Genomic DNA, 13494 nt, shown 5'->3' with positions numbered 1-13494 from the left:
GTAAACCAGGTCTACATCCGACATCTGCTAGCGAGGCGACAAATCCCTGGGGAATCGCTGGAAGAATTCTGCCGTGCGCTCCTGGTGTTGGGGAGAAACTGCAGCTGCCCGCAAGTTTCGGCGAGCGACCACACAGAACTCTTGATCCGGGACACTTTCGTGGCAGGTACGCTGTCCTCCCAAATCCGCCAGCGATTGCTGGAAAAAGACACCCTAGGCCTCAAGGAGGCACGGGCCCTTGCAGGCTCCCTGGATGTGGCCTCCCAAAACGCACGCGCTTACGTTCCCAACCACGCGGCAGCCCCCTGGGCAGCGTGGAACCCCTCCGCAGCTGACCCCGAGACATCCCCCATCCCCCCACAAGCTTGTGCTGCAAGGCGGCCTGGCAGCCCTGGAGGGCCCTGCTGCTACTTTTGCGGGCAGGCCAAGCACCCCCGGCAGTGCTGCCCGGCCCCCGCATCCACCTGCAAGGGATGCGGTAAAATGGGCTACTTCGTGGCGGTAAGCCAGGCCCGTGCGGTCGCCGCGGTCTCCAGTGGCGAATGCGGACCGCCACCACAAACCTCTCGGTCCCCGTGCGGCCAGCGGGCGCCGCCATCTTCCTCCTCCAGGGCCACGTGCGGCCCACAGGCGTCACCATCTTGTCCCACGGACGCCACGTTCGATGGTTGGGCGCCGCCATTTTGTGCACATCCAGATATGCGCGACCAATGGGAGCCACCACCTTGGATGGACTCCCAGGACCCCAGCTCGGCTGACCGCACACCGCCCGAAGAGAACACTCAACTGCTGCGATTAGCCTCAGTGACCCTGGACCAGTCCCGGCCTCGAACATCAACTGCTACAACAACCGTACTAATCAACGGGCACGAGACGTCCTGCTTAATCAACTCTGGGAGCACGGAGAGCTTCATACACCCCAACACGGTAAGGCGCTGTTCTCTCCTCATCCACCCCGTTAATCAAAAAATCTCCCTGGCCTCCGGTTCCCACTCAGAAGAGATAAAGGGGTTTTGTGTAGCAAACTTCATGGTCCAGGGAAGGGAGTTTAAAAATTACCGGCTCTACGTCCTTCCCCACCTCTGAGCGGCCACACTCCTAGGTTTAGACTTCCAGTGTACTCTCCAAAGTCTAACTTTCAAATTCGGCGGCCCTATACCGCCCCCCACCCCCCCTCACTGTCTGCGGCCTCGCGATCCTCAAGGTCGATCCGCCTTCACTGTTTACGAACCTCACCCCGAATTGCAAACCCGTCGCCACCAGGAGCAGACGGTACAGTGCCCAGGATCGGATCTTTATTAGGTCAGAGGTCCAAAGGTTACTGAGGGAAGGAGTCATTGAAGCTAGCAACAGTCCCTGGAGAGCCCAAGTAGTGGTGGTAAAGACCGGGGAGAAGCATAGGATGGTCATCGACTACAGTCAGACCATCAACAGGTTTACGCAGTTGGACGCGTACCCTCTCCCCCGCATATCCGACCTGGTAAACAGGATCGCGCATTACAAGGTCTTCTCCACGGTGGATGTTAAGTCCGCCTACCACCAGCTCCCCATCCGCACTAGTGACCGCAAATACACTGCTTTCGAGGCAGATGGGCGGCTCTACCACTTCTTAAGGGTTCCCTTCGGTGTCACTAACGGGGTCTCGGTCTTCCAGCGCAAAATGGACCGAATGGTTGACCGGTACGGTTTACGAGCAACATTCCCGTATCTGGATAATGTCACCATCTGCGGCCACGACCAGCAGGACCACGACACCAACCTCCGAAAATTCCTCCAGACCGCAAAAATCCTTAACCTCACATATAACAAGGATAAATGCGTGTTCAGCACCGGCCACCTAGCCATCCTCGGCTACGTAGTGGGTAATGGAGTTATAGGCCCCGACCCTGAACGCATGCGCCCCCTTATGGAGTTCCCCCTCCCTCACTGCTCCAAGGCCCTGAAGCGCTGCCTAGGTTTTTTTTCCAACTATGCCCAGTGGGTCCCCAACTATGCCGACAAGGCCCGTCCCCTGATCCAATCCACAGTTTTTCCCCTGTCTATAGAGGCCGCCAGGCCTTCAGCCGCATCAAAAGGCCACGATGCACGCCATCGCAAGTCCCTCCCCTTCCAGGTCGAGAGCGACGCGTCTGACGTAGCTCTGGCAGCAACCCTCAACCAAGCGGGCAGACCCGTGGCCTTCTTCTCACATACCCTCCATGCTTCTGAAATCCGCCGAAATCAAACTCCTCGGTCGAAAAGGAGGCCCAGGATATAGTAGAAGCTGTGTGACACTGGAGGCATTACCTGGCCGGCAGGAGATTCACTCTCCTCACTGACCAACGGTCGGTTGCTTTCATGTTCGATAATGCACAGCAGGGCAAGATAAAAAACGATAAGATCTTGCGGTGGAGGATTGAACTCTCCACCTACAACTACGAGATCTTGTATCGTCCCGGGAAACTAAACGAGCCTCCTGATGCCCTGTCCCGCGGCACATGTGCCAACGCACAAGTGGACCGCCTCCGAGCCCTCCACGAGGACCTCTGCCACCAGGGGGTCACTCGTTTTTTCCACTTTATCAAGACCCGTAACCTGCCCTACTCCGTCGAGGAGGTCAGGACAGCCACCACGGACTGCCAAATCTGCGCGGAGTGCAAACCGCACTTCTACCGGCCAGAGAAAGCGCACCTTATAAAGGCTTCCCGTCCCTTTGAACGCCTCAGCATGGACTTCAAAGCTCCCCTCCCCTCCACCGACTGCAACACATACTTCCTGAACGTGATTGATGAGTACTCCCGGTTCCCATTCGCCATCCCCTGCCCCGACATGACCACAACCACCATCATCAAGGCCCTCCATGGCATCTTGGCACTGTTCGGGTTCCCCGCTTACATACATAGTGATAGGGGGTTCTCCTTTATGAGCGACGAGCTGCGTCAATTCCTATTCAGCAAGGGCATCGCCTCGAGCAGGACGACCAGTTACTACCCCCGGGGTAACGGACGGGTAGAGAGGGAGAACGGAACGGTCTGGAAGACCGTCCTACTGGCCCTATGGTCCAGGAATCTCCCAGTCTCCCGCTGGCAGGATGTCCTCCCGGATGCCCTCCACTCCATCCGGTCACTGCTTTGTACCACGACCAACCAAACACCTCACGAACGTCTCCTTGTCTTCCCCAGGAAGTCCTCCTCTGGGACCTTGTTCCCGACCTGGCTGATAGCTCCTGGACCCATCCTGCTACGAAAACATGTGCGGGCGCACAAGTCAGACCCATGGTCAATAGGCGTACCCCTATGGCCGACAAGATACGGTCTCTCTACGAGACCTGGCGCCCGCCGGATCCCCACGCACACCCCAGCCACCAGACCCACCCTCCCTCCCACCGGTGCACCTTACGGGAGGATCAGTCCTTCCGCCGGCCCCGTCTAGGCCCCTCCGCCCACCAGTGCACCCCGCAGACGCTCCCTTCCCAGGTCAACCGTTTTCCCCACCAGCGCCGTCTAGGGGTGTTGAAGCTGCCACAGATATCGAGGCCACGCTCCCGGAGTCACAGACGCCCGAGCCTCCACCGGCATCACCACCAAATCTTCGACGATCACAGAGGACGACCAGGGCCCCCAATCGATTGATTGCTTCATTTTTAAATATATAGTTAATTGTCAATCTCTAAATAGTTACAAAACGCTGTACGGAAGTATTACGGTACCTCCATAACTATAATTTCTACCATGTTACCATGTTGTAATATCAAGCCACCACCCTCGCCGGTCTCTTTTTGAACAGGGGGTGAATGTGGTAGTCTGTGAGGTATTACGGTACCTGGTAATGCGGGAACACCATTGGTAGATATTGTATATTTCCTATTGATCAAGCTGAATGGTAACTCCGCCCTGCAAGGCAGGGTATAAGAGCCCGTGCCACCCCAGCAGCCTTCTTTCTGTACCTGAGCTGCTGGCGGAAACATCTAGCTGATTAAAGCCTTCAGTTTGACTACAACCGTGCTTTAGTGGTCACTGATCGTGCATCATGCCCAAAACAACATTTTAATTGAGTTGGATAAGGTTCCTTTGAACTTCTGGGCTTTTGTCACAGTTCCCCTTTAAGAGTTGTCAACTTGTCTGAATTGGTTTGTTTAATTGGTTAATTGTTTTTATTTAATTGACATTATCAAACATTTTGAAGAGAGACTTCTGGGACACGTCTGGTGAGAAGCAGACATGAATAATGCTGCATTCTGTGAATAAACCTATTAACAAGGAATGTATTGGAGACGAGTTTCATACTTTATGACATGTGTTGGGATTGGATTAACAACATGGATATGAATATTTCTGCAACATCTACACACAATTGATACTGGAGAGAAAAAAATGATTTTTAATGCAAGATTTACTGTACAATATTACACTGCTGCAATTTCAGTAAAGTAAGGATTTTCGTAGCGGGTATAGGGAGAAATTGTTTCCATTGGTGGATGGGTTAGTAACCTGAATACACAGAAATAAAATCATTGGAAAGAGAACGAGGGAGAAAAAGAGGAAACAAATGTGCAACAAGTTACGATGACCTGGAACTCACTGCCTGAATGGATGCAGAAGTAGCTTCAATAGAAATTTTCAAAAGGGAGATATATAAAAAGTCAAAGGTTTGCGGTGCTGTGGGGAAAGAACGTAAAAGTGGGGCCAATTGGCTAGCTTTTCCAAAGTGCTAGCAGAGGTAGAATTGGCCAAACGGACTCCTGTGTTGTAAGATTCTATGGGCTGAATTTTAAGGACCACCCCGGGCAGGAAAACAGGTGGTGACCTGTAGATTTGGGAAACATGTCTTCACCGACATGTCCATCGCCACCACATCCACTCCTGCCACAATTTAACAGTGACATAGAAGGCGTTGAGTTCGCCGCCAGTGCATGGCCCAATTTAGGTGTTTAAATGGTAACAAATCCCAATTAAGCGCCTCATCCCACGGCTACTCTTGATGTAAGAGGTGGTGGGAAAGACCCGCACCCAACATGTAGCCTGGTGGGTTTAATCCTGCAGGCTACTGGGAAGTAAAAAAGAAGTTGGGGTGCCTCCTTCCCAGTAATTAATGGACCATTGCCTGAAAAAATTAGAAATATAGAACCTTGGAATTTCTGCAGTGCAGAAGGGTGCCATTGGGCCCATCGAGTCTGCACCAACTCTCTGAAAGAGCGTCCTACCTAGGCCCACTCCCGCCGCCCTATACCATAATCCCACCTAACCTGCACAACTTTGGACATTAAGGAAAAATGTAGCATGGCCCATCCACCTAATCTGCATAATTTTGGACACTGAGGGAAAATTTAGCATGGCCAATCCACCTAACCTGCACATCTTTGGAATGCGTCCAAAGTAGGTTGTTGGCCAAATGGAGGTGGGCTTGCTGCCCCCCTCCGTCCCATCAAATTTACAGTGAGGTTCAGGTATCCACCCACCCACAGGGTGTAAACCAGCCTCCTGATGCTGTAATATGGTTTTAGATAATTGTTCCTGATGCCTAACCAATTTAACAGATCGATAGATGATATTGTAAATAATCCATTGCGTTGTGTGCCATATTTCACAGGATCTTCTACGTCGTGACATGTTATACTACAAGAACAGAATAGACATGGACAACGTGCTCGTGATAGACATAAACGATGGAAAAGACTGGGAATTCAATGTCAAGGTTAAAAATGCTTTCAAATTTCAGAACAGGCTTGTAGATGATGACGTGCAACTGTTCTGTGCAAAGAAATCCTCAGAGAAGCTGTTGTGGCTTCATGCCTTTGAAGATGAAAGAAAACTAGTTAGAAATGATGAGGAATCAGGTAAAAACATGCTTTATACTTGATTTCATAATACATGCAGGTTGGGATGAGGTAAACAAGATCTATTGATTCGTTGATTTAGACCAAGCAGCGTCCAAGACACCCTTGACGTCTTATGACGGTTACATTTTATGATGAAGTGAAGAAAACCCAGTTTCAACGTGCTGCCTGAGGCGGGAAAACTGGTGTGCAGCTCACTGGCTGCACAGCCGATTTTCTCTCCACAGCATGCACCAGTCTGTGCAGACAAAATATGGAGATAGGCCAAGGCGGCGGGCAGAGCCGGAAAAAGCTGACAACACGGGAATGCTGAGATTGAAGTGCGGTTTTGAAAGGGTGTCTCAAGACCGGCTGGGAGAACCAGGAACTGGCCCCCCCCCCCACCCACCTCCCCACATGTACACGGAGATCACCACCCCCACACGGACATGGGGTGCCCCTCCCATGGATATTGGGAACCCACACAATGGACCCACCCAAAGGGCTCCCTTAACATTGCCCACTGGCACTACCCAGGGGGCAGTGCCAGGAGGTCTGCCGGTGTTTTGCCTGATCATATCCCTCTCTGCCCGGGGGAAATGTTTACCTATGGGTTCCCTCAGCCTGGACAAGTCAGTAAGGGGGGGAGATCCCAATAAGGGGGGAAACATAAGGCGAGAGTGTGCCCTTTAATTAGATTATAATTTAGTTAAATGGCCTCATTATGTCTCTGTCAGGGGGCAAATCGGAAAACGAGTTCTTGCCGGCAAGATTCTCATTTTCTGTCACTCGTGATATTTTGCGCCCTCGCCACCATTTGTGCTCACAGCAAAAGAGGGTGAAAATTGCGGTGACCCCGTGTCTGCATGGCTTTCCTCCGGGTGCTCCGGTTTCCTCCCACAGTCCAAAGATGTGCAGTTAGGTGGATTGGCCATGATAAATTGCCCTTAGTGTCCAAAATTGCCCTTAGTGTCCAAAAAGGATAGGTGATGTTACTGGGTTACGGGGATAGAGTGGAGGCATTGGCTTAAGTAGGGTGCTCGTTCCAAGAGCCGGTGCAGACTCGATGGGCCGAATGGCCTCCTTCTACTCTGTAAATTCTATGATTCGCTTTTCGAGGCTCAACACAATCAGAAAAGTTTTAATTGGAGACTCTTTGTTTTATTATTATTGTAGTTCTGTCTGCTGATTTTCTTAGGCAACAGTCCTCTCTTATGGTCAATGAGTTAAATTGGTGGTTCATAACAATATATTAAAATACAATAGAAAGGAGGGACAAAATCATCTTCCATCAGTCAATGTTCTTTGAAGGGATTGCTTCTCTCTGATTCCTGGCTGTAGTTCAAATTTATTTACTCGAAACAGAAATGGCTGATGTCACCAGAAGTTAAAGCTAAATATACATGCAAGGAGATAGTGGCACAGTAGTATTGTTACTGGAGTAGTAACCCAGAGATCCCAGGGGTCCACCACAGCAGGTGGTGAATATAATCTAATTATTATGGCTATGTGGCCATTGCCATAAAAACCCATCTAGTTTACTAATGTCCTTCAGGGAAGGCAATCGGCTGTCCTTACCTGATCTAGCCTACATATGACCTATCCTGACTTCCAAGTGCCCTCTGAAACGGCCTAACAAGCCATTCAGTTCACGGGAAGAAAGGGATGGGCAACCGGGCAAGGTATACCTTGCCAGGGACATCCACATCCGTAATAACCCTCAAGAGACCCACGGAGCACTCCAAATGATTTCCCCTGCTAGTGGGTGGAGTGCCATCAGCTGGGGCTCGTAGAAATCAACTCATAAAATTTGACCAGGATTGAAACCAGCGACAGCAGTAGTCCCGATTGGGGCCTAGGAGCTGTAAGCTGCATTGCGCCCTTTACTTTAGTTGATGAATTAAACTTATTTTAGATTTACCTTCTTGGGCCTTCTGAGCTTTCATACTGGTGACGAGGAAAACAATGGCTGCGATTCTGGATGCCCTGACCACACTAGAATTCCTAGCCTCCCGAGTTAACCGAGTTAACCGGCCTCCCCGAACAGGCGCCGGAATGTGGTGACGAGGGGCTTTTCACAGTAACTTCATTTGAAGCCTACTTGTGACAATAAGCGATTTTCATTTTCAGTGGCATGGACAAGGTCAGCGAGACTTTAAAAATGCCACTTTTCAGAAGGCTAGAGGCCTTTGAGGAAGACATAAAATACTGGGCTCAATATACCGAATGGATTCGTTGTTTCTTCCAGGCAAATGGTATTGTTGGAGATGAACGGCAAAAGGTAATACTCTGGACCGGCTGTGGGCCCCGACATTCAGTGTAATCAAGAACCTCATCTAAATGGCGGACCTGGACTGGAGAACCTTTGGCGAACTCGTGGAGCTCGTTGCGAATCATTATGATACTAAGCTGTCAGTAATAATGCAGAAATACTGTTTCAATACAGCCAGGCGAGTCGTGGGGAATTGGTTATGGAATTTCTGATGCAGCTTCGCAAGTTAACCGAGCATTGTGACTTTGGCTCATCCCTCCCTGAGATGCTGAGATATCGTTTGGTGTGTGACATAAACAATATGGCGACCTGAAGGAAACTGTCAGTGGAACCGGCCTTGGATCTATAAAAGGCCATAAAACTGTCGCTCTCCTCCAAGAAAGTGTAAAAGGGGGTTCAGGAACTTTAGGGTAACATTTACTTTGACGTGCGCAATGTTGGTCGGCCCCCTTTCCGATGAGCGACGCCTCCCAAGGAAAGGACTTATGTGACCCAGTCACCACCAAAATAGCATCATGGTCAGACCCACAGGCCAAGGGCCACCACAGCCCAACGGGACATCTCCCCAGAGGACAGTGAGGAGAGGAGTATCCACAACAGTGGTGCACTTTCAGTCGCAGTAACCGTGGCAGTCAAGGCTACCAGAATCGACAGCGAACACGTCGCCCTGGCGAGGGGACACGAGCCCCAAGCCTGAGTTTTACACTTTGCCCCACCCGAGGAAGACCACTTCAGGCAGTAAAACTGCATCACCGCCCTACAAAGTAGCCACAATAAGAATAAAGCTCCAAGGTATCGTTCACCTCCTGGACATAGAAATCGATACGGGGATTTCTGATTCAATTATTGGACAACAAACGTTTCATAAGCCACAAAAACAGAAAATACTGGACAATCTCAGCATGTCTGACAGCATCTGTGGAGAGAGAGGGGAGCTAACGTTTTGAGTCTGGATGGCTCTTTGTTAAACGTCCCATAAGCTCCGTTTGGGGATCCAGAATCTGGGCTTAAAGGATACCAAGGCCCAGCTGGCAACACACACCAGAGAACCATTGACCATCCTTGGGACCACGGTGACCCCGGCTACACACGACAGCACTCAGTCCGGCTACCACTGGTAATGGTGCAAGGACCCGGACCCAGCCTCCTTGGCCATGACTGGTTACAAAGATGCCACCTGGACTGGCAAAGATCTTCTGGATGGTACTGGCGGTTTGTACAAAGTCCTCAGAAAGTATCTGGAAGTATTCCAGGACAGCCACAGCTAAAATCTACATTGACCTAAAGGTCCAGACTAAATATTTTAGGACCCCTCCGGTCCCAAACGCCTTTCTGACAATGGTAGATGATGAACTGAGCCGGCAGGAGAACCTAGGCATCATTTGCCCAGTCCAGTTCGCAAAGTGGGCAGTGCCGGTGGTCCCGGTGCTGAAGACAGATAAGTCAGTTTGCCTGTGTGGCAATTACAAAATGACAGTCAACAGGGCCTCACTTGGACAGGTACCCCATGCCATGCCTAGAGGACTGACACAAGAAGATAGCTGGAGCCATTCATTTATAAAGCTGGACATGAGCCATGTGTACCTCCAGCTGGAGTTAAACGCGGCATTTAGAAAATACATAACCATATACACTCACAGAGGTTTGTACTTGTATACCCAACTTCCATTCAGGGTATCATCGGTGTGTGCAATTTTCCAGTGAGTGACGGAAAACATCCTCCAAGGGCTCCCAGGGTGGTCGTCTACCTGGCAAGGTACTTATTTCAGGAGGCACCGAAGGAACATCTGGAAACCTATCAGAGGTCCTCTGACAGTTTTCTGTCATGGGTGTCCTCCTGAAAATGGGCGAGTGCATCTTCCAGACGAAAGAGGTCATATATTTGAGATTTTGTGTCAATAAGGACGGATTGCACCTGGTGGAGGAAAACGTCATCAAGGGAGCCCTGACATTTGAGAACGCGACAGACCTGAGGTCGTTCCTTGGGCTTGTCAACTATTAGGCAAAGTTTATCCTGAACCTGGCTACCTTGCTGGTGCCCCTGCATGCGCTAGCAAATTTAAGTTTATGGAGCGAGGCCCAATCATGGGCCACCCGGATTTCCAGATAACGGTAGCTAGTCCTGGCAGGGCGAAACGGCAAACTCCTCAGATCAGCTCCCCTCCCGGGGGTGGGGTTCACCGAATATTCACTTTTGTCCGGATTCAGCTTGTACCCCGAGAGGAGCCAAAACTCCTGAACAGCTTTATTATCTCCGCCACATTGGAGAGTGGGTCGATGATATACAGCAGCAAATCTTCCACATTTAAGGATACTCCATGCTACCTCCGCCCACCCTCTATCCCCTTCCATCCTGTTGACAACTTACACAATAGTCAGCAGCTCAATCGTTGAGGCAAACAAAAGCATTGACAATGGACACCTCTGCATTGTATCCCTATTCAGTAGAGCTCAGGACATTAGTACAAACACTTGGAGTGGGGACCCTTACAAAACCCTAATCCATGATGTAAATTTTGGCCCAAAGTCAAAACCTCCAAGGATTTCTAAGAGGTAACTCAACCCTGTCAAACACTTTCTCTGTGTCCATTAAAATAATCCCCTCTCGTTCGGGCCCAATGTTTAACAATTTACGAATGTTGGCCAACAACTGCTGACCCTTAATAAAACCTGTCTGCTCCTCCGAAATCATCCTCATTAGGCAGGACTCCAACCGCGTTGCCAACACCTTAACGTTAGTGTTTAACAATGAAATAGGTCGATATAGCCCACATTCTGTGGGATCCTTGTCCTTCTTCAGGATCAAGGAAATTGATGCCTGTATCAACGAGGCCGGCAACACCTCCCGAGATACTGAATCATTAAACATATCCAGCAGACATGGGACCAACTGACCAGCAAACTGTTTGCAAAATTCAATAGAGGGAATCCATTTGCATCTGCTGCTTTGCCTGTCTACATTAACCTAATACAGTTCATGACATCCTTCGGCCCTATCAATGTCTCCAACTCCTGCCTTCTCTCCTGTTCCACCTCCAGGTAAGTCAACCATCCAAAAACTGCATCATTGATGATCTCTCCTCTGGGAGCTCTGACTTATACAGCTCTTAGTAAAAAGCTTCAAACATACCAGTAACCTTCTCTGGGCAGAAACCAACCCTCCATCCAAGTCCCTGATCTCCCGGGAGGCAGTCTGGCATCTCTGCTGGTGAGCTAACAGACAACTGGCCTATCCTCATACACATAAAAGGTCCCCCTCGAGCGTCGCAGTTGGTTCACTGCCTGACCCGTTGACAACATCTCAAATTCCATCTGCAATTTCCTTCTACTCGACAACAACTTCAGTATCGTGCGACCTCGAGAATTGAATCCACCAACCCCTGCCTCTCCATCCTTCCAGATTTATCTGTATGCACTTTGTAAGAGGTTATCCCCCTACCCCCTTGCTAATGACTGCCTTCAGGGTGAGGAAGGTGAGACTGCCTTATATGTGTTAAACTCAACATACTCCATTTCACGGGGCATTGGCAGCAGTATTGGAACAGGAGGGGTCTGTACTGTTGGGACAGTATTCACCTCAACCGGTCTGAGACCAATGTTCTAGTGGAACGGATAAATAGGGTGGTCACAAGAACTTTAAACTAGCAAGTGGGGCAGGGAAGGGAAGGGTAAAGCTACGGGAAGTATAATGGTTAATGGGAAGCAAAGCAGCAGGTTAGAGTGTGGAGAGATGAGGTCAAGTACATGGAAAACTATGAATAAAGTTAAAGGGAAGAAGAACTCAGGCGATGTTATTAATGGAGGTGTTAGGATTCAAAAAGGTATTAAAACTAGCATAAGGGCACTTTACCTGAATGCTCGTAGCATTTGAAACAAGGTAAATGGAAATTAGAAATAGTAAGGAAAGGGTCACTGATAGATATAGTCTATAGGACACCAAATAATGACACCACGGTGGGGCAGGTAATAAATAAAAAAATAATTGATGCAGGTAAAAATGGTACAGAAATGATCATGGGACATTTTAATCTACATGTTGATTGGTCAAACCAGGTCAGTCAAGGCAGCCTTGAGGAGGAACAGTATGTAGAGGAACCTACGAGGGAGCAAGCTATCCTAGATCTGGTCCTAAGTAATGAGACAAGAATAATTAATGATCTCATAGTTAACGATCCTCTTGGAAGGAGCGATCACAGCATGACTGAATTAAAAATACAGACGGAGGGTGAAAAGGTAAAATGCAATACCAGTGTCTTGTGTTTAAAAAAAGGAGACTACAATGGGATGATGGTAAGGTAGATTGGGAGCAAAGACTTCATGGTAAACAATTGAGGAACAGTGGAGGACTTTCAAAGCGTTTTTTCACTCTGCTCAGCAAAAGTATATACCAGTGAAAAGGAAGGACTGTAGATATTCTCCATCTCCATTCCCATTAATTAGCTTTACAGCTAACAGGGTGACCCCACACAGGGTAAAATCAAAGGCAACTAAACAGAATACCAGCAATCAGCTCCCTGCCTATATCAAATTTTAACACATAACAGTAGACGAAAATAAACACCCAATCCCCACCCATCAAACAACTCCAACAGTACAATAGACAAACCCCAACATCGCCAAGGAAATCACCCAACAACAAAGTCCCATAACAATCCCAGCCTGTTCCTTGTCTTGGTATCTGTCGAACCTGATGATGATGGTCTATGGTGGCTCCTCAGATCTGGGCTTCTGCCTCAGCAACTGATGGACCCGGTCCAATTCATGAGAGGACAATAAATTCCCCTCTCCCCAACTTTCCAAATATCTTGGACATAAAGTCCATAGTTTATGCCCTCCAGACCTTCTAGTAGCCCAACGATTCTTAAATTTTGCAACCTGGAGCGGTTCTCCAGATCGTCCACCTTAATCTTCAATGCTTTACACTCTTCAGCTAGCAACACCATCTCTGCCTCCAGTGAGACAATCCAGTCACTATGGTCTGAGAGTACCACCTCCACCTCAGTTTGCTTCTCTTGCTTCATGTGAGAAGCCGCGAACATTTCCAGTTCCCAGAACCAGCATGTGTGCAGGAAGTGTCTCCAGCTACAGCTCCTGGAAGCCTGGGTTTCGGAGCTGCAACGGCGGCTGTAGAGCATCCATGAGGTGGAGAGTCCTATGAAAAGCATGTACGGAAAGATGGTCAGACGCCACAGGCAGGAAGGGAATGGGTGACCACCAGTCAGAGCAAGAAAGCTAGTTAGGCAGTGCAGGAATCTTCTATGGTCATTTTCCTACAAAACAGATATACCACTTTGGGTACCATTGAGGAGAATGACCTCTCAGAGGAAATCAACAACAGCCAAATTTGTTGCAGCATGGTTGGTCTGCTGCAGAGGGGAGGAGCAAAAAGTGCAGGAATGCAATAGTTATAGGGATCCAATTCTAAAGG

At 49.3% G+C, this 13494-nt stretch overlaps 1 protein-coding gene across 3 annotated transcripts in view; it reads left to right on the top strand.

The window, feature by feature from the left end:
• Positions 1-13494, top strand: part of LOC140389972 (rho guanine nucleotide exchange factor 4-like) — a 196785-nt gene that overhangs the window by 153420 nt on the left and 29871 nt on the right. For all 3 annotated transcript variants that reach the window (XM_072474689.1, XM_072474688.1, XM_072474691.1), the window contains one exon: positions 5569-5815. In XM_072474689.1, coding sequence (XP_072330790.1) covers positions 5569-5815 — 247 coding nt within the window. The remainder of the gene's footprint in view (positions 1-5568; positions 5816-13494) is intronic.

Source organism: Scyliorhinus torazame, chromosome 14 (genome assembly GCF_047496885.1).
Source record: "Scyliorhinus torazame isolate Kashiwa2021f chromosome 14, sScyTor2.1, whole genome shotgun sequence".
NCBI lineage: Eukaryota > Metazoa > Chordata > Chondrichthyes > Carcharhiniformes > Scyliorhinidae > Scyliorhinus > Scyliorhinus torazame.
The sequence above is the reverse complement of the archived record's forward strand: the minus strand, read 5'-3'. Positions and strand labels throughout refer to the sequence as shown.